The 20,915-nt window shown below is 41.0% G+C and overlaps 1 protein-coding gene across 1 annotated transcript in view; it reads left to right on the forward strand.

Moving 5' to 3' along the window:
- necab2 (N-terminal EF-hand calcium binding protein 2) overlaps positions 1-20,915 on the forward strand; it is a 141,160-nt gene that overhangs the window by 45,957 nt on the left and 74,288 nt on the right. Inside the window, exon 6 of the mRNA XM_034142112.1 lies at positions 20,477-20,613. Coding sequence (XP_033998003.1) covers positions 20,477-20,613 — 137 coding nt within the window. The remainder of the gene's footprint in view (positions 1-20,476; positions 20,614-20,915) is intronic.

Genomic DNA, 20,915 nt, shown 5'->3' on the forward strand with positions numbered 1-20,915 from the left:
TATGCGTGAATGGTGTGTGCATTGTGGAGTGCGGCAAAATAATGGGATGTCAAGTTTTTGTGTGTGTGTGTGTGTGTGTCGCAGTCAGCTGGAGAACACTAACGTTGTATCCCAGTTTTCCCCCCATGTGCTATATATAGCAGGTCCACAATGCCATTTCCATGTTCATGTGCTGCTTCAGTGTGTGTGTGTGTGTGTGTGTGTGTGTGTGTGTGTGTGTGTGTGTGTGTGTGTGTGTGTGTGTGTGTGTGTGTGTGTGTGTGTGTGTGTGTGTGTGTGTGTGTGTGTGTGTGTGTGTGTGTGTGTGCTTGTGTGCTTAATGGCCAGCAGCTGAAAGAAAGATAAAGACAGAGCTGTTGGATAGAGATATAGAAACACACCGAGCAGAGTGCTACACCCACACACACACACACACACACACACACACACTCACACTCACTGACACTTGCCCTTCCTCACACACCACCTCAGGCTAGTTTCTCTCTAATGAGCAGCCATTGTTCAATCAATCAGTGTCTCTCTTGTTCTCTTGCTGTATCCCTTGTGCTCTTTCTTCTTCCCGCTCTCATTCATACTGTCATTTTTCCTGTTAGACACACACACATTCACACACACACTTTCCTTTCTCTTGGGCTGTGATATCATTATAGCCTCTCTTGCGGGCAGCCGCCATGCCATGTAAGGGGTAGACCGGTTTAAAGAGTCAAACAGCCAAACTGCACAGACCCTGCTGACTCGTCTAATATTGATGGAGGTTTGGAGTGTGTTTCAGATTTCACAGCAACAATAGATTTGACTGCAGAGAGAGCTCGGTGGCTAAACCATCTCTATACAGTCCAGACGCTACAGCTCTCAGTCATGAAGCCAACATTTATTTTGAGATCTTCTGTTGCATTCTAGTGTTTCCTCCTGTGTCTCGCTCTTATGTTCTCTCTTTTTTTTCTGCCTCTGCTTTTTCTTTTTTGATTGTGACCACTGTGGTAGTGGCTCAGACACCCACCGCTGGAGATGTTTATGAGCTAAGTAGAAAATCTGCAGCAGTGGAACAACCCATAACTCGCTTATTCATTTCAATGGAGCAAATCTGGCAAAGAGTTTGGGTGCCAACGTCATTCAGCAAGGCGCAGTGTTGGCACAAGGGCCGTTTTGGGACTACTATAACAGCAGCATTCACAGTTGCAATTTTTCGCATTTGTTATCTGACACCCCCCTTTTTCTCTCTACTTGTTCACTTTCAACATTGTCAAATATAGGCAAAATCCAGAACGTTTGTATACGATAACAATAGTAAGGCATCACACTTGTATCTGCACTAAAGACAGCAATCAAAGAGTTTGAAAATTAACAATTAGAGCAGTTCAATAGTTAACTTCTTTCATCAATCCACTGGTCCATCAAAAACGTATATGACTTATATCATCAGATGTAATAAGAAACACATTTCAGTTCTTGTTCATGGAGGGGTATTGCATTCGCTTTACCGCACCTTTGTGTCAAAGAGAAGGCTGAATAAGAAGGCAAAGCTCTCAGTCTACCGGTCCATCTTCGTTCCTACTGTCACCTATGGTCATGAAGGATGGGTCATGACCGTGATAACAAGATCACAAATACAAGCGGCCGAAATGGGTTTCCTCCAGAGGGTGGCTGGCATCTCCCTTGGCGATAAAGGGACAAGTTCAGTCATCTTGGAGGAACTTGGAGTAGAGCTGTTGCTCCTTCACGTAGAAAGGTGTCAGTTGATGTGGTTCAGACACCTTGTAAGGATGCCAGCTGGCCCACTCCCTAGGGAGGTGTTCCAGGCACGTCCAGCTGGAGGTGGAGGTATTATATCTCTAAACTGGCCTGAGAGCGCCTTGGAATCCCCCAGTTGATGTGGCCAGGGAAGAGGACGTTTGGAAACTGCTTCCCTTGAGATTTTTAAAATCCAGAATATAGGGAAAGGGTTTTAAAATGTAGGACGTCTCCAACTTTACTGACGGACATATGATGTTCCACATTACTGGCACTGGTAGTGAATCTGTTTTTCTATTATATTTTTTAGTATTCTTATTTGCTTGTTAAAGTATTTTCATTTTTTTTAAGGACACATTTATTCCTGATCATAACTACCAAATATTGATTCATTTTTAGATCCTTAGGCATATACATGACAGTTTGTTGTATGAAAACACAAAAGACACAACATCTAATCTATTTTTTTGTATTCTAAATGCTAATTAATGTTTTCTCACAGATAAGCTCTATTGTTATTCAAAGATTAGCAAAAGCATTGATTTTGCTGCATTGTATATTCACACAAGACACCAGGAAAACAGGATGTGTTTTGCCCTTCGACATTTTTTTCTGGAGACAAAATTGGAAACCAGGGTTCTAGATTGAAAGCCTGGTAACATATAATGCCTGTTGATATGCTGTAATGGCAATGGGCTCAAACATTGTGATTGTAATGGGTTTCAATGGGGAGATTTGTATCCCTGAAGGGCTGAGTGACTGTATGTTGGCTACACGGTTTATTTTAGACCTACTGTATTATTGTTACTGTGGATGAACTTCCAACATTTGAGTACAAAGCCTTGACAAAATGTATGCCATTAGATTAAGAGCCAAAATGGTTCCTAGTGAGGCACAAGGGTGAAACTCTAACTCCAAAAAGCTCTTTGTCTTTTCAGCAACGCCTTTAATATTTCACAGTAAGCCAATTCTTGTTTCAAAGGCGTCCTCTTCAGAGGCTGGAGCTTATCTGCCCCTCAGCAAAGGTTTAAGTGGACAGTCTGAGTGCTAATCCGCAAGTACCGATAAGAGCTTAAGTCACTAGGCTGGCAGTAAGAGCTGCAAATGTTTCAATTTAACATTACCCTTTAAAATAGCACAAATAAAGCTAATATCTTTACCTTTCCCCCTGCCCTATTTTCCACCCTGCCTCTTTATTCTTATGCGGTTTTCATTATTCAGATGCTCACCCTGCCCCCATCTGCTGCATTCTTCTCTTTTCTCTCTCCTCCATTCGATCATGTTCAAAAAGATTAATAGAAGTCAAGAAAAATTAAAAGATCAACAACAGTGAAGCAAGAGATTTTAATGGCTGTGTTTTACCTTGTTTGTTTGTTTGTAGCCTTTATTTAACCAGGTTAAAAAATCCCATTGAGATCAACGATCTCTTTTTCAAGGGAGACCTGCGGTACATTGGTTACACATAAAAACAACAGAAAACAAAAAGGACATCACAACATAATTACAGGGGTATAAATTGGCAACCTATTCACAGTGACAGGTATCCAATAACATTTCATCCAGTCGTGCTTTAAAATGATGCAAGGGAATCAAAATGCTCAGTTTCAATGTTTTTTGCATAGTGTTCCAAGCTAGAGGAGCAGCGCACATAAAAGCTTTAGTACCTAAAACAGTCCTAGCACTTGGCACATGTAATAAGAACACAACCTTCTAGACAATATCCGTGTAAAAGCTGGAGAAAAGATCTTCAAATTGAGGCAGATGTGAGGAGGTAGGGTGGGCGCAGCCAAAAGACAGAGCGTGATATTAGCTTGAGCAGAGGCTGTAGCCCGAGCCCTGGCCTTTCAGAGCCCACTGGGAATTGATTAGCTCCCCATTCACCTCAATGAATATTGACACGGCGAGAAAGACTGAGTGGAGATGGAAGGCAGACTGTACCCGGCTGTTACCTACAGTAATGAACAGCAACGGAGGGGAGGGAGGGGGGGGTTCTTCTTTAAAGCATTTGGCTGGCACCCAAGGGCGGCTTGCAGCTAAAATAAAATGGGTTTCGAGATTATTCAACTGAAATGTATACTCCAGCAGTATTGGCACGGCTTTGGTGCAGAACCTGAACCTTGCCAAATCCTTACAGGTTGATAGAAATAAAAAAAATTAAAGATTGCTCATGGGATCATTATTTGAACAGAAGCCAATGCAATAACCTGCTTTGTCTTTCAGGATAATGTTAAGAATCAACATTATCTGAATGTATCCTGTAAGGAACAATGTAATATCTAAAACTGTAATCCACTGCTAGAAACCATAACGGTGCTCCTCATCTTTCCCTTCATGCTCCCAGAGGGACATCCAGCGCACTAATAATTTATGTAAATGTGATATTTCCATTCACTTCATGCAGTATTTATTATTTTGACTGTCAAGGTATCAATTAGTGGATGCAGTCCCTACTGCTGCCCGTCTTCAGAGGATCAAGGGATTTAGCAAGCAAGCTGATCAAAAAGTAATTAGTGGTGATTAATAAACTCCAATCACCTCTGATCTCGCAGTAGATCAGTTTGAGTATAAACTGTAATTATCATGCTAATACATGGAGGAAGGAGTAGAGTTATCTCAAAGGAATGGGCAGGTTTGGATGGTAATCTTACTGCAATTTAAGAGATAGATTAACAGATACACATTTTATTTACTCTAACATTGCAAATTGGAAACCAGTGATCTTGACTTGGATGTGAGACCAAAATGACCAAAGGGCGCCTTCCTACTTCAAACCCCACCTTCTTCCATTGGCTCCTTGTTCGAACCGCAAAAATCTTCAAACTCAGCCTTCATTTCGAGCTCTGCTACACACCTGTAAAGTTTGAAAAGTTCTTTCGACCAGGTGTCCAAAAACGTAACCCTTAGATGCACGAGTGACTGGACCCTACACTCTTATAAGTGGGTCAAAAAGGACCCGTATTAGAATAATATGTGTTTTTATACAATTTTTGTCATTTTGGTTAAGAAAAATCCCTTCTATAATATTTAGTATTATATCTTGGTTCACACTAGAAATATTTTATATTTAATCTTTCACTATTTAAAATTTTAGAATTTTCTTTTACATTTTGAAAAAAACCGTTTTGAACATATTGATGCAAAGATCCAACCCTCTCTTACCTGCCCTGCAGCTGAACGACCTATCCTACCTTTATTTCCTCCCACCTTGACTACTGTAACTCACTTCTCTACGGCATCCGCTCCCCGTCCCTCAATAGACTCCAAATTGTAAAAAATGTAGCCGCCCGACTCCTCACACACACTAGATCATGGCACCACAGTCCTCAAAGACCTTCATTGGCTTCCCGTCTCCCAACGCATCAACTACAAAATACTGGCCCTCACCTAGCCCTCCACCATCTGACCCCCCCACCCCCTATCTCACTGGTCTTCTCACCCCCTACCAACCCCCGCGGTCCCTCAGATCCACCTCAGCTGGTCTCCTGTACCCCCAAGTCCAAACTAGGCCGCATTGGGGACAGAGTCTTTTCAGTGGCAGCTCCCAGGATCTGGAATTCCCTCCCCCAAGATCTCCGCTATTCTGAGACCCTCACAGTATTCCAGTCCCTTTTCAAAACTCATCTCTTCTCCTCTGTCTACTCATAGCCCCCCCCCCCCCCCATCAATCCATGCCAGTTGATCAAGTTTGATAGTCCTATACCCCCCACCCTAACCTTCCCTTATATTGTAAAGCGATTTTGAGTCCTTGAAAAGCCCTATACAAATATAATGTATTATTATTATTATTATTATTATTATTATTATTATTATTATTATTATACTGACAGGTATCAGATCTTGCTGTGTAAAATAATCTTCCTGAGAGGTGTCACTTGTGGTGTAGTCTGTGTGGTCTACAGTGAATGTATTCCTGACAGCAACAGGTGTTAAGAATCAAAGGTTCCCAAAGGATCCCATAGAAAATGCATGCGGGTAATTTTTGACCCACTTACAGTATGGAAGCTTGGGGTAGTAGTACAAAAACTACAATTTCTTAAAATGTATAAAATGTAAATTAAACATTTGAATGGCATGATATCCAAAACATGTTTTTTGAGGAATAGCTGGAATATGAAATGATAAAAAAATGTAATTACAAAGATACTTCAAGAAAACCACCTCACCGGGTCCAAAAAGACCCACTTATGCATCTAAGGGTTAAACAAATATATAGTATAATCCCCTGGCAAAGTACTCAATACCTATTACTTGCTAGTTTCCGCTATACAAAAAGTGCCTCCAGGACCACATGTTGCCATGATGACAGACAAATACACTTACAAAGTGAAAAGAACAAAACAGCCACAAGCTGTTCCCTCACCCGCTCTGCCCAGTCCTTCTTACTAACCATCAACGGTTCAAAATGTACCCAGATCTGGAACCTTGGTATCCTCCTCGACCCCAGCCTCTCCTTCTACCTCATGCCAACCATATTAACAAAATTGCTTTTATCCAACAACCAATAAACCCCCGCGATCACTCTGGTCCTTCAAAACCTCCACCTGCTCCCAGTTAAATAAAGGATATACTTTAAAATACTAATCACCAGCTACAAAGCTCTAAAAAAACCTGGACCCTCCCCATCTCTCCAACCTCCTCCACCGTCACATCCCTACCCACTGCCTCAGGTCCCTGAGATGAAAACACCTTCATGGCCACCAGGACCTGGGGTGACAGCGCATCTCTTTTGCTGCACCCTTCCTCTAAAATGCCGTCCCAAACCACATCAGGCTTTCAACAAGCCTTCAAAACACACCTCTTCAAGGTAGCTTTTTCTTGTCAAACCCCTTTCCGAACACGTCATAACCCTGCCAGTTCTTACTTACTTTCTTTTTCTTTTTCTTTTTCAAATAGTTTTTGGGGCAGATTGTGCCTTTATTGAAGTGACAGAAGGGATGCCACATGGCAAATGGTCACATGCTGGGTTCGAAAGCCAGGTCCTCCACATCGACCAAGCCCCGGTACATGGGCCGCCAGCTTTGAGCTCCATGGTGGCCTAGTTCTCACTTACTAATTAAATGTATTATTATTAAAAATAAAATGTATGATTTTGATGAAGGTAAGATCACATTTTTATGGCTTTCTCAACTCTATACTAAATGAACAGAAGAAACAGTTACATTTGCACCGTAACATCCCATTTCTGCTCATGTGATAAGGCATCACCTCAAGAGTTCTTGACAGTTGCTCTCTTACAGTTGCCATGGAGGCAGGATCCTCGAGGGACAGTTGTCGTGGAGCTTGTTAAGAGGTTGCTCTGCCATGAAACGTGTTTTTGCATAAGATCCTTCACTTAGCATTCCCAACTAGTTGATCATTTCGCTCATCACTGTTGTTCCTCTAGCAACACTGTATTCTGAGACGGAAGATTGAAGATGATGTCCATCAATGATTATGAGCAGCAGAGAAAACTTTAGGAGAAACTTTCAGAGAAAACTTTAAGAAAGCAGAGGCTGACAGTTCGTTTATCCAAGAAAGATTTTGAGAAAGCCCCCTTCTGTTTCCTAACCACAGCAGCACCTTACTCATGTTCTGCAGTTGACACCTCTGAATGTCATGATTTAGATTTAAGGCGTTAGAGAACAAATATACAATCCACAGGGAGGGAGAAAATGTGTTGAAACGCTTCAAATCCAGTGTTGTTTCAACGGACTCTTTCTGTGAAAGCTTTTATGGCACCATCAGAATCAGAAGTGGTTCCAGAAAACAATTTTAATTGGCTCTCCGGCAGGTGGAGATAAATAACGGTCCCTCTCTTGAGGACTGTGTGTGTGTGTGTGTGTGTGTGTGTGTGTGTGTGTGTGTGTGTGTGTGTGTGTGTGTGTGTGTGTGTGTGTGTGTGTGTGTGTGTGTGTGTGTGTGTGTGTGTGTGTGTGTGTGTGTGTGTGTGTGTGTGTGTGTGTGTGTGTGTGTGTGTGTGTGTGTGCACGTTGCGGGTGATAAGAGCTGAAGCAAGCGACCAAAAGAGTAGAGGGAGACTTCATTAAATCTCCTGTGCTGTCGTTCCTGTATAAATGCTATGTTTAATGAGCCACTCTCATTAGCACTTGATTTTTTCAAGCTTGCACAGAGCGAGCCGTCACACTCAATGACAACGCACACACAGTTTCTCTCAGACTAAAATCTTGTTAAGCCTGTCTTTAAAAAGAAAAATCTTTCCAGGAAATTGTTTTGCGCCAATGAGTGAACCTCCATGAGCTTCCACTTGCCTCTCTTTTCTCTCATCTTCTCCTCTTTCATCTCTGCTCAATTGTCTTCTTCCACCCCCCAGCTCATCCTCTTCATCCCATCCTTTCTTCATTAAGATTAAGGTGAAGCGGATCACGGGGCATAAGGGGGCGATTCGGTCTGTACACAATACCTTAGGATGAGGCGGGTACAAGGAGAGGAAGATTGATGGAGGGGATTTGGAAAGAGAAGAAAGAAGTAGTAAAGATGAGAAGGGGAGAATGGGTGAGGGGAGAGGTTGGCGGGGAGCGGCGATGGTGATGAATAAAAGGATGAAATAGAAGTCAGTGTGTAAAACATCTCAGCTGGCTCAGTCAGTGGCTGTTATATGATTCTTTGTGGAACGTTCATCACTTATTCATTAGGATTTAATGGAGTTTCAGATAAAGATTGCGCAACAGTAGTAGAGTATGTTAAAATCGCAGTTGTGGCCCCTCTGTTCTTTAACTTTTATCCTCGATAGATTGATATTCACAACCTCAAAGGTTACTTATTATGCAAAATCCACTTTTTCTTGTCTTTTACACATAAACATGTGTCCCCTCTGTGTAAAGAGATTCTGAAAGTTTCAGGAACAAAGACCCCGTCACTTTTTGTCCTGATCCATTTATATAAAAACCTGTCTGAAAATGAGCTGATCAGATTTTGGCCTCTTTGTGATGTCATAACGTTGTTTTGGCTTGTGTAACCATTAGCCAATAACCAACCAAGGTAACACCCCCCCCCCACCTTATCACCTGAATCTCCTCCTAGAGCACCATTGTGTTCTTTTTAACCAGATATCTCTCAGAGGGGCGTGGGGAGTGGCTCCTTATTTTCATCTAAAGTAACAGACAGAGAATCAGCACTTTTGGAACAGGGCTGAACAGCGCTGAAAACAGAGGGGTCATTTGCTCCAGAATGTGAGGGCACATCACAGATTACATACAAGGCAAGTTTAATAAATACAAATTGCAGAATGTCCCAAGGTGTTTCTCAGCGGTGCACATGCGGCAGTGTGTACTTTTCAGTGTGTGTTTGTGAGGTGTGTGTGTGTCTCTGGGATGCTGTGACTGCCTATTCACACACACACACACACACACACACACACACACACACACACACACACACACACACACACACACACACACACACACACACACACACACACACACACACACACACACACACACACACACACACCACACACATAAATTAAATACACGTGTGTCACTAAGTGGTGTCAACCCTTAAAGTGCATCCCTCCACCTCTGGAACCCGGTGACCTGGTTACTGTTTCCCTGGTAACCAAGGAGCAGCATGCTGTAGCCTTTCTGCTTGATGTTAAAGAAGCACACACTTTGAATGTTATCAGGCCATTAAATGGCTGTTATTATTCTTTTCTCTACCATTTTAATGCTTTAGAAGCGGCAACCTGCCCTCATTAGTAGGTTGCATATGCAATATTTTCATAAGGTTGAGGTTTCTTAGGCTTTACTTTAAGTTACCTAAGATTAGGTGCCAATAAAATAATGAGGTTTGGAAAAATATCACTTTGGTTCAAATAAGTATGCATGCGTTTGTTACGTTATCTAAAATACATACTGTACGTTACATAACTTTGCTAACATTTCTATGTCAGTAACTTAACATATACACTTTAAATCCAGTCTGTGTAAATGTATTGTTCGTTTGACCAATCACAACGATGTTTCCCTACCAGTCTAAGCGGACTTTATCACTGCAAGTCACTGGAATTTCTCCTATGCTCCAGTCACAATTACTATGGTTGTTGGGTCACTATCTTCTTATATCAGTGAGCAACCATGAGAATAGATGATAACACGTTCTGAAACTACTCATAGGTGTAGCACTACCCTTCTTACCCATACCTAGGACACTGATGACAACTGATAAGTTCCATTGTTGAGTTGATGTTCAAAAAAATAAAGTTAGACTCAGGGAATGAAGAGAGGTGGCAAGTGAGGCAGTTCACGATAAAGAATACAAAGTTACAAGTGCAGTAACGGCTGCGGAGAGAAAGAACAGACTGGAAAGATGAAGAGGAGGATAGAGGGGGTAGAGTAGGGATGATGAAAGAAATACATTATAAAAGAAGAAGAAGCAACACAAGAAGCTGAAGGAAGTGTGGGAGGTGATATAATATAACAGAGAGTTGATCATGCATAGGTCAGACTGTGTGAAAGGAGGTGAGGGAGGTCACAGAGGTCCGCTTTCTCTCATGCCTGCCATCACTGTCTGGATGAAGAGGAAGGCAGCTCAGTCAGTGAAACTGAATATCGATTACATGGTTTCATTTCAGCATTCAGCAGCTGAGTGGTACATTACTTTGCTAAAACATTTGACTTCAGCATGCAGCTTGGGGTCTGCTTGAAGTTTCTGACAGTGGTGGTGATTGTTGATAGTGGAGATAAAATTAGGAAGTTAAAGGAATCTCCTTTTCAAATGAACTTTAACAAGTAGCATCTCTACTGTAAAGCCTCTGCTCATTTCTTCTGCTCAATGCTGCTCTCCATACCAGTGAATTCAATGGTAAACAGTCAAACTTAACAGTATGTCTCAAGGTAGTATAAAACATTGACTGACTTTTGTAGATTCATTACTAATGTACCTGGACAGGAACACTCAACGAGTAACACATTTTTATGTCATTCTACTTATTCGAGATTAAGTATTTATACCACTCTGATGCTCATATGCTTAATATAAAGCTGAAGCCAGCAGATAATTAGCTTAGCTTAGCATAAAGAATGGAAGCAGGGGAAACTGCCTCAGCACCTGTGCTGATGCATCCCAGAAAGACTAAACAAACTCCCTGTACTGAAATATCTAGCAGCTATCTTCCTGTAAAAACTTTTTTGTATCTCTGTTTTTGTACAGATTCAAATAAAAAACGAAATGTATTGTGTTAATAAGGGGTCTTTGGAGATGGACTTGACTAAGCCAGGCCAGCTGATTTCCCTGTTCTCAGTCTTTGTGCTAGTGGAGCTAATGCTACCCTCATTGTTTGTTGTCAGTAAGTTAGCTTCATATTTAGTGTACCGTCCTACATTAACAATGGTAATACTCTAAACAAGATGGCTAATAACTATATATTCCTGGATGTCTTGCATCCTACTATATATTGGCTAGTTGGCTGTTCTTGTCACTTGCATTCTTAAATGACTTCTTGCCTCCTGCCAATAGAGTGGTGCAATGATAATGTTACTTAAAAGCTAAAGAGCTAATGTTAGGCTAAAAAACAAACCACATCACTGACAGAATTCACCGGTAAGCTACGGAACAACGGACTGCTAACGGCAGGCTTACGGGGTAGTGGCGGTTAGTAGTCTAATTTAGGACTCTCCGTTTTGAAGGCACATAGAATCTTTGGACATTCAAGAGTGGGGTTTTTATGTTGTAGGCAAAACAGGAAAATCTAGTAGGCTTGTGTTACCTTATAGCATTTGACGAAAAAACACATATTTAAAAAAAAAAAAAGTATTTTGTGATAAGGGAACCAGAAGTGGTAAAATGCTAACTAATTTCCGCATTTTAGGACTCATTCCTGCACCTCTCCATATAAGGAGAAAGGAGCACAAATGCAGTGCATTGAATTCACTTAAGCTGCTATGACTGTTTGTTTAAATTCAATTCTCCTCAATTCCCACAAGGCTCCTTCGGCCCGTCTTTCCATGGAGCAGCACAGATGTTCAGTCCCTGCAGATGCTCTCATGTCAGCTTAGGACATTTCAAATCTCCACATCTTTATAGACTCATTTCAATCAAACTCAAGCTGTTTCCAGCTGTATTCATGTAAATTATGCAACACATTGTCATAGAAAAGGACTGACAGGTGAACAATGTGAGCGTCCAATCCACCAAGTTTGTGACTGACTGCATCCTCACTGTCTCCCACTACTGTTAATGATGTGGACATGAATAATTTGTGTGTGTGTGTGTGTGTGTGTGTGTGTGTGTGTGTGTGTGTGTGTGTGTGTGTGTGTGTGTGTGTGTGTGTGTGTGGTGTGTGTGTGTGTGTGTGTGTGTGTGTGTGTGTGTGTGTGTGTGTGTGTGTGTGTGTGTGTGTGTGTGACAGTGAGAGAGAAAGACAACTGGAAGAGTGTGTGCTGTGTTGTGTTGTGTTGTCAGCTGGGTGTGCGTTGACTGATGAGGGTTACACCCAAGGCATGAATAATGCAGAGGACCGTAGGAGTGAGAAAGACAGAGTCAGTGTGTGTTTGTGGAAGAGAGAGATTGTAAGATGGATGGTAATTGGGTGAAAGGAAAAGAGAGTAACTCCACTTAGGGATGTAATATAGAGTTGAGGGACTTACAGTAAAACACACAAAGAAACAGAATGATTACATCATTTACATTACTTTCTCTTCTTAACCTTATTTTGTCTCTGAATTCCCAGTTTTTCTCACTTCCTGCCTCCTTCCTTTCCTACTTATTCGAGCAACTTCCTTCCCTCCTACTGTTTCTCCCCTCCACCTCCATCATCCTCCCTTTCTCCCTCCATTCTCCTGTCTCTCCCTCTCTGAAGGCTGGCAGGATATCTGACGAGTCTGTATGTTTCAGATACTCGCCGTCTGTTTAGAAACAAGCTTCAGCGCTCTGCCTTCTGTTAACCACTTCCACACTTCCCACTGTCACTTCCTCTCGTTAAAACTCTCCAATAAATCAAAAATATGTGGTAATGTATCATCCTTTTTTATAGCCATGTTCAACACTGACTGCATACACGATTTTCAATCAATAAAACATGCCGCAATTACCCTTGTCGGAATCACAATTACAGCTCTCATTACACCTCTTCATTAAACAGAAGCTGACAAGTTATTATTTACCAATAGTCATGGGACAAATAATGAGTGAATCAAGAGAAGTTGTATGCAGATCTTTTAACAATTTCAAAATGTACAGCCCTTATCATTACCCCATAATTGGAAACACTTGGTACTTAGACAAATGTTATATATTTATGGATTCCAGTTTTTTTCCCCCAATATTTTGTGCATAAGATACATTCTTGAGTTCTCCCTCCCCAGTCATAGAGGTGCAGCTTAGGCCACAAGTGAAATTTGCAGAAAGCGAAACACACCCCAAACTGCTTTAGTTATGCCTTCACTTGCTTGCACATACATTACATTACATTTCATTTAGCTGACGCTTTTATCCAAAGCGACTTACAATTACCAATTACAGGGACATTCTCCCTGGAGTAACTAAGGACTAAGTGCCTTACTCAAGGGCACACTAGCGGAGGTGTTCCTGGCGGGATTTGAACTCACAACCTTCCGATCTTCAGCCCACCTCACTACAGTAAAGTACTGTATTCAAATACTATAGGGATGATATATCCTGAATATAATATCTCCTGTTATATTATCTCGTTCTCTAAGGAGCTAGAGCAAACACAAAACACAAGCAGAGAATAGATGCTGATAGTGTGTGTGTGTGTGTGGTGTGTGTGTGTGTGTGTGTGTGTGTGTGTGTGTGTGTGTGTGGTGTGTGTGTGTGTGTGTGTGTGTGTGTGTGTGTGTGTGTGTGTGTGTGTGTGTGTGTGAGATGAGATGAGAGTGAGTATGTGAGAGAGTGTGTGGTTACTGAGGGATTCCAGGACAGGGAAAAGGGAAACATTTCAAAGTAATATCTTTCTCAGTGTGAGAAGTCCGCTGCTCAAATATCATTTCCCGCACACTGCTAAAATGGTGTTGCTTAGAGACATATTGACTGGGGTTGCTAGGATACCATATTAATTGGTTGGTGTGTGAAGCTGAGGCAGGGTTGTGGGGGTTTTCAGGAGTAGCGGGCCAGCCAGCCAACATTTCAAACACATCAAACCTCTGCTATCCAACCAGAGAGTTGTGAAATCAAGGAAACCCCATTGAAAAAAACATCAACCTCCCAAAGCGGACTTCTTCTTCAACATAAACAACAACCATTTATATGGCAAAAGCATAGATCAAGCCAATAGCAAGTAAGCAATATACATTATAATACTGGTAATAGGCAGCTCAGGAAACCTCCAGAGAGCCCACCTTAGTGGGTGTTGTACTGACAGAAGCTTTTTGAAGAACCATTGAAAAGCTGTGCTCTATCAGAAAACCGCTCACAAGCTACATGCAAGAAATTACAATCTATACTATTCCTCTCTTCATTTTAGTATTTCAAATAAGCACAAGTGGGATGTGCCAATAATATTTAGATAGCACATTCCAATTGTTTTTACTGCAATTTGAGACAGGGGACTATTAACATGTAACAGCTTAGTAGGAATACTGTATTTTTAATAGCAGAGCAGAGACCATGCCTGGACATTTTCTGCAAAAGCACAAGGCACAGTGACAACACTACCCACATTCTAACCTGGTCAATGGACCACATTTGACCATGTAGTTTCTATGCCACTGGAGTGTCAGGTATTCAATCAAAGCAAGAACCTACAACTCTGTACCAGCGATTTTAGGAGCAGTGTTGTCTGAAGTGAAGTCACGGAGTAGACATGGCAAAATTGGAACAGGGTCGGGCAGAAAAATAAAATGTAAAAAATGAAAGGTGAATGCTGTGAGTTCGAGTTACACATTGAGCTTAAAGAGATAGTGTGTGGGATTTAGCATCCTAGCATTGGGGCTGCAACCAACTGAATATTCTTCCCCTCACCCTTCCTTTTATGCAGGGGCTCCGTTTGCCGACAGGCAAGGCAGGCAACTGCTTGGGGCCCCGGACCAGAAGGGGGCCCCCAAAGAAGGTCGATGAAATTGGTCCACAGTAACGACAACATTAAACCCCCTTGAATTTACTGCAATGACAGGTCGGGAACCCCCCTAAGGGCGCCCTATGCATAGCACACCGTCAAAAGCGCGGGGGGGGGGGGGGGGGCGTGCTTAGTGGTGCTTGTGCTGGATGTGTTGGGGGGCATGTCTCTTCTGCCTGGGGCCCCCAGAGTGTCTTGCAGCGCCACTGCTTTTATGAGACGAGCTGCCAAGTGCTAAGCCATTGTAACAGAGTGATATCTTTCAAGATCTTTGCTGGATCAGAGGCCAACCTGACCATAACAGTACTTTAGGAGTATCGAAACTCCAATGTGAGCCTGCAGTTTTACAAATGTGCCAAATATGGTGGTAGCCTCCAGGTAATGAAAAACGTGGAAGACCTTCTCAAAAGTAGTAGTGGAGGCTAATGGAATGCTAATTCCATAGCTGCTAATAATTTAAAGTCTAAATTCTGCACACCAAACCTTTAAAGTCAGGGGATAAGGTGTATTGTGAGCTTTAATGGTTTGGTATTTAACCCGTGAATGTTGTCATAGGTCAAGCTGGGGGTGGATTTTTCTATGGAGTTATTTATTTTCGCACCTAAATATGGTGCAAGGAAAAGGGCTCTATTCTTCTCAACAGTGGATCAATATCTCTTACATTCCCTCTCCCACCCGTCATCACTGGTCAGCTTGCAACGCCTTCTGAATGTCTCATGCTTGACACTTTAACACTTGTAATGGCACATTGGAAAGGCATTATTTAGAGTAAACAACACTACAAGCGTAATTATAAGAATCCAATCATTAATCTTGATTGGACGTTATACAAGAAGGAGGGAGCTATTTCAGTATATCAGTGTCGCATTATGCAGTTACCCATCATTACAGATTGATGGATGCTGTAAAGGGCAGAGGCCAGTTTGTTAGAGTGAATCAAATCAATGAAAGTCCCTGCTGTGGCCTTATTGAAATGACTGAAGACAGATTGCCTGACAAATAGCAACACTGATTGTGTGTGTGTACACTATCAAATGTAGGAGTATTAGTATAGTTACATTGGTTATTTGTTTTGCCATTTCGATTTCGAAAAAAAAAAAAATCCAGGAGTGTTACGTCTGCTTCATATCCAGTAGTTGTTGTTTTTAAGAACCATAAGTGATTTGTTTGTGAAATTCATTTGTCAAATACAAAGAAAAATGCGTGACATTATCAGCCTACATCCTTGTCACCTCTAGCCTTCCACTAAGCTCCTTTATCTCCATCTGAGACACTGAAGATGGAATAATTTCCCCTAACTAGACCAACCTCTATAATCACTGATTACCACCTACAACCCTCTGTAATCAGCCGCCGCCATCTTATGACAAAGACTCTGTCTGCAGATGCGTAGGTGGATAATAATGAGGAGATTTGTTGTTAACCTTAAGAAGATGAAGAGAAGTTCATGAGATCTGAAACAGCCCTGTACACTCTACACGCACTGACATGCTTAGTGACCCTACAGACACTTATTCCTAGTGGATAACATTTTATAAATTGCATAAAAAAACACCAGCCATCTCCACACTTAGACATGCTTCAGGTCTTTTTGCAGCTCTGTGTGTTGCCTGTGTAAGCCATTTAAAATGAGGGTTTGGCCGATGTGCAAAATAGATAAAATAACAATATTGAACCTTGGTGGTGATACGTTGAGAGCTCTTTCATTGATCTTCACACAAAACCAGGCAGATCAGCAGATGAACGCGTACTTATTCCTGCTGCCTTGAACTCACATTCACAGAAACACACAGATCTGAGATAGACGGACACTTTTCACACACAACACAAGAATATACACTGCTGTAGCTAATCACCGGTGTGTGCTCGGGAGCCAGCGGAGAGAGACAGTGTATCTCCTCTCCTCAGTGATCTGTGTGAATTATAGATCACAGCTTTTCTATCCCAGGTTTTGTAGCCAGACCCATGGGACACACCCAGGAGATGGAGACAGTATGATAGACACACATACAGTAGAGGACAGAGAGGCAGACAGTGGAAGAAAGAAAGAAACTTTGGAGCAAATGTTTTAAATAGAAGCTACATTTTCAAGCAGGTAAACGCACACAGAACATTTGAATCAGTCAACTGTGGTTTGGATTTTCTGCTGATGCTGCATTCCTTCCAAAACTGGATCAACTATACAAGGCAAAAGGTCCCAGAGTACAGTATCAGCTGTTAAGGCCTTGAGTCCTACTTTATTAAAGTGGCAATACTCTTTGGAATGCAAGTGTGATGTTGGTTTTAAAAGGTAAATCAAATTGCCTGAACTCTCCCCCAGATTGCCCAACTTTAAAAATAGATATACTGCAGACCCATAGGCACATTTATATTCTTGTTCAAATTATTTCCTGCTGAATCCTTCAAGTTATGTTGGTTGCAATTTTTCTGGGGAGCACAAATCGTGATTTAACTGTACAGTAAATGTTTCTTTATATTTCATACTTAAATTAAAGTCATTTGCATTTATGTTTCTCCATTTTCGCAAATCTTGTTTGCAGGGCTAGTCTGATGTATCTGGCCTCAGTGGCACCATAACGGTCATTAAAATGTAATCTAATAGGACTTCAGGTGCATAAGCAGTGAAGCTTTACAAATATATGGTCTGCACTCATGCACATACATAATCATACTAAATAATTTCAGGTTTCTAGAAAAAAGACAAATGGTGGTGCATTAAGTTGAACACATGCATCAATATATAAGTATTGCTAGAATTCCACCTAAGGTGAATTCTTTAATTTATTGTAGTGTTTTAAATGTTCCACACACATCAGTCCTGATGTAGAGAAATAAATCAGCATGCTCAATATGCTAAATAAATGACATGCTATATCAAGAATCTATCAGCATGTCCTTATTTAATGACTAAGTGCCTATAATGGATTCATAATACATTTGTAATCTCTTCGACAAAACTGAAAACATTCCTATTTGTAATTTCGGATCATTTAGACATGTATCTCTATTTGGAAATTGAATCTCAGCATGGTAGTCATTAGTGAGTCATCAGGTTAACATGACAACAAAAATGGTGCCAAAATGCTAGATTTTATAATCACAGTGATTTATCTTGGTTGTATCACAAAAGAAAAGTGTGGTTGCTCTTGTCAAGACACACATTAGAAGATGAGAATGGGCCTGTAGGCCTTTGTGTGTTTGCATGTTGAATGTTTGTGTGCACACATGTATGTCATAGCCATTGACTATTGTTCAATGACTATAAGTCAATGATGTCCTTTGTGACTTTGCGTCTCATGGGATTCTTTGGTCGGCACGTTAATTGTCTCTCTGAATCACTGCACTGTGACTTATGATTGTCTGGACACGACTGACTGACTTTGCTCTCTGGAGTACTATGTAGTCAATTATGGCCTGGCGTCTGACATAGAGGTTTAGTTTCTTGTAATCTTCAAAAGTGAAATATTACAGTAAAGCTCCAACGTCTATTTGATTTTTGATAAACCCCACCCCCATTTGTCACTTTTGCTACACCTTCAAGCTAAACATTTTCGGACAGCAAATGTAACAGTGATAAGTGTCACAGGTTAACTACTTAAATACATAGGCTACACATATTTTAAACATATTGTTCATAGATTTCAGACATCGGCAGAAAAACCAGGCTTTTTATTTTTAGCCATTGACCATCACCTTAAATAGCATCTGTCACTAGCCTCCTTCCTCACCTGTAGCAAGCAAATTAAGCTAGTCAGGTCAAATTCAAACGTTGACTCGCATCATACTGTACATACATTCTTCTCAAACGAAAAAGAGAAACAATAGTACATTTTTTAAAGATGAGGACTAACTGCTGTTTTAGTAGAACGTTCCTAAATCCAACAAAGAGAAGGTAAGAACAGAGATAGCATTAGCATACACTAGCTTTTAAAGGCTATATCTACACATTGAATGCGAACGTTGTAAATGTATGGTATTATTATTAGTCTAACCGTAAAAAAAAAAAAGTAATGTCATTAATTTGTTGACTGTTTTTAATAGTGTTACTTCAGTGTGGGTAGGCCTACTAAGCTTGTTAGCCGGACATGCTAACAGTTGCAGCTTACTGTAACCTAGAGAGCAAATAAACACATTGTTTAATTCACTCTTTATAATGTTGCTCTATGGTTTTTTATTTTTGAAAAGCCTTAAACTATTGTCCAAACTATTATTAATTGTGCTTTGTACACCCTTATTCACACCGTTTAAAAAATAAGCAGACATTCAAAGCTTGAAAGGCCTGCCGTGTGTATTGTTAGGGTTGCTTAGCTATAATTGGATAGTTGTACGGAGGAGGTGTTTTTGTTGAACACTTAAATCCGTGAATAATTAAAAGGTGGCAGTGATAAGGTCATCAGAGTTAAGGCAGGTGCTCCAGCCTTATCTGCTACAGTTAACTCGTTTGACAGCACCCCATTTTCACACTGTCAGCAGTGCAGCTCTGAAACGCTTTGAAGTTGTTGCCAGGATGTCATCTCTTTTTTCATTTTTCAATTTGAAAAGTCTTGCTACGGTTAAAAAACTTCCATCTGCACATATTAACAAGTCCTGAATAGATGGGAACTGCCCGTTTTTCTGACGGGACATTATTCCAAATCCCCAATAGTATGTTAAATGTCCCATTGCTATGACAGCCCGTTTTTCATACAAGAGATGTCCATTGTTCTGAAAATACACACAATCCATGCAATAAACTAAGAAGCACACGGCTAATAATTACGCAGAATGACACTATAATATCATAACAAAGGTATGACCCACTATACTCTCTGATTGGCTAGTAATTGTTGTCTTTGTTGGTTGGGTTGGTTAGGGTTAGGCTGGAAATATCAGGGAAAGCCAATCACAGGGAGAGTTAGATTGGTCATTCCTTTATCATAGTCGTACAACATTTAAACAATGCACTAGGGATGTTCAATGACCTCATTTGGCAGAATAATTAGCCTTTAGCTTTTGTTTGTGGCAAAAAGTGTGTATTTTGAAGCAATTTTTGAATAACAGGTTTCCTGACCAAAAATAAATGTGTTGTTTGGAAAATGCCATGGCAACATATAGATTTTCCCTCAAGGTTTCATTGTAGCGTTTGGAACAATTCAACAGGACTATGAAAATGATTGTTAACCCATAGATCGATACGCATCTTGTCTATCGTTGTGTAAGCTGTCTATGCGAATCAGTGTTGCTTGGAGTAGTGATTGAGCCTCACGCCTTAAGATGTCATTGATTTACAGGCTTCTATTGTCATAATGCTAAAGGGAAGGTGGACGACTGAGTCTGGCCTTTTGTTAATCCTGCTGGTACAGTCAAACCAATCAATTCTCTAAAGGCCAGACTTTAAGCTCGGACTAAAACGTATTACATTTTTTTTTTTTTTTTTTTTTTTAAATGAAGGCCAAACTCCTACAGTGAATAAGGAGGAGGCAGAAGAAAAGATTGAGCGAAAGAAGGGAGAAGGAACAATCCCTGTTTACCTTGACAAGCCCTTGAACCATAAAATGGAGGCAAAGAAGGAACTCAGAGAGATTTGTGCAGGAAAATAGTGAAGAAAGAGGATATGGTGCATTTCTTTTATATAAACCAAACTTGTTATGGTGACTTGGCTGTTTAACGGTTGGCAGAATGACTCACTTTTAGTTTCAAATGAGGTATACAAATGACATACATAATCATACATTTTTTTCTCTTTTGTTTACCCAGGTATATGAGAGAGGAACCAACGTGGAGCAGTTTGTGACCCGTTTCCTGCTGAAGGAATCAGCCAATCAGATTCAGTCTCTCCTGAGCTCTGTGGAGAGTGCTGTGGATGCTATTGATGAGCAGCACAGCCAATCAGGGTGAGCCAATGAGAGTTGCACTGTGTGTATGTTGATGACTGTACACATGTATCATGGCATTATCCGTAAAACTCAGATAGTCAGCAGTCAAAGTGAAAACCAGGCAGCGTTTCAAGCACAAATAGTTTCTGATTAAAACGTCTGTCGCTTCCACAAACACTCACAGACTGGCACACAGAGGCGCAAACACACACACAAAAACAATCAGCCTCTGATTTTCTTCACAATCATAGGAAAGAAAAACAACATTTCATCTTTTTCCACTCCCATTTTCATATCTTTCATCCCCTGTGGATCCTACT

The sequence above is a fragment of the Trematomus bernacchii genome, unplaced genomic scaffold (assembly GCF_902827165.1).
Source record: "Trematomus bernacchii unplaced genomic scaffold, fTreBer1.1, whole genome shotgun sequence".
Taxonomy (NCBI): Eukaryota; Metazoa; Chordata; class Actinopteri; order Perciformes; family Nototheniidae; genus Trematomus; species Trematomus bernacchii.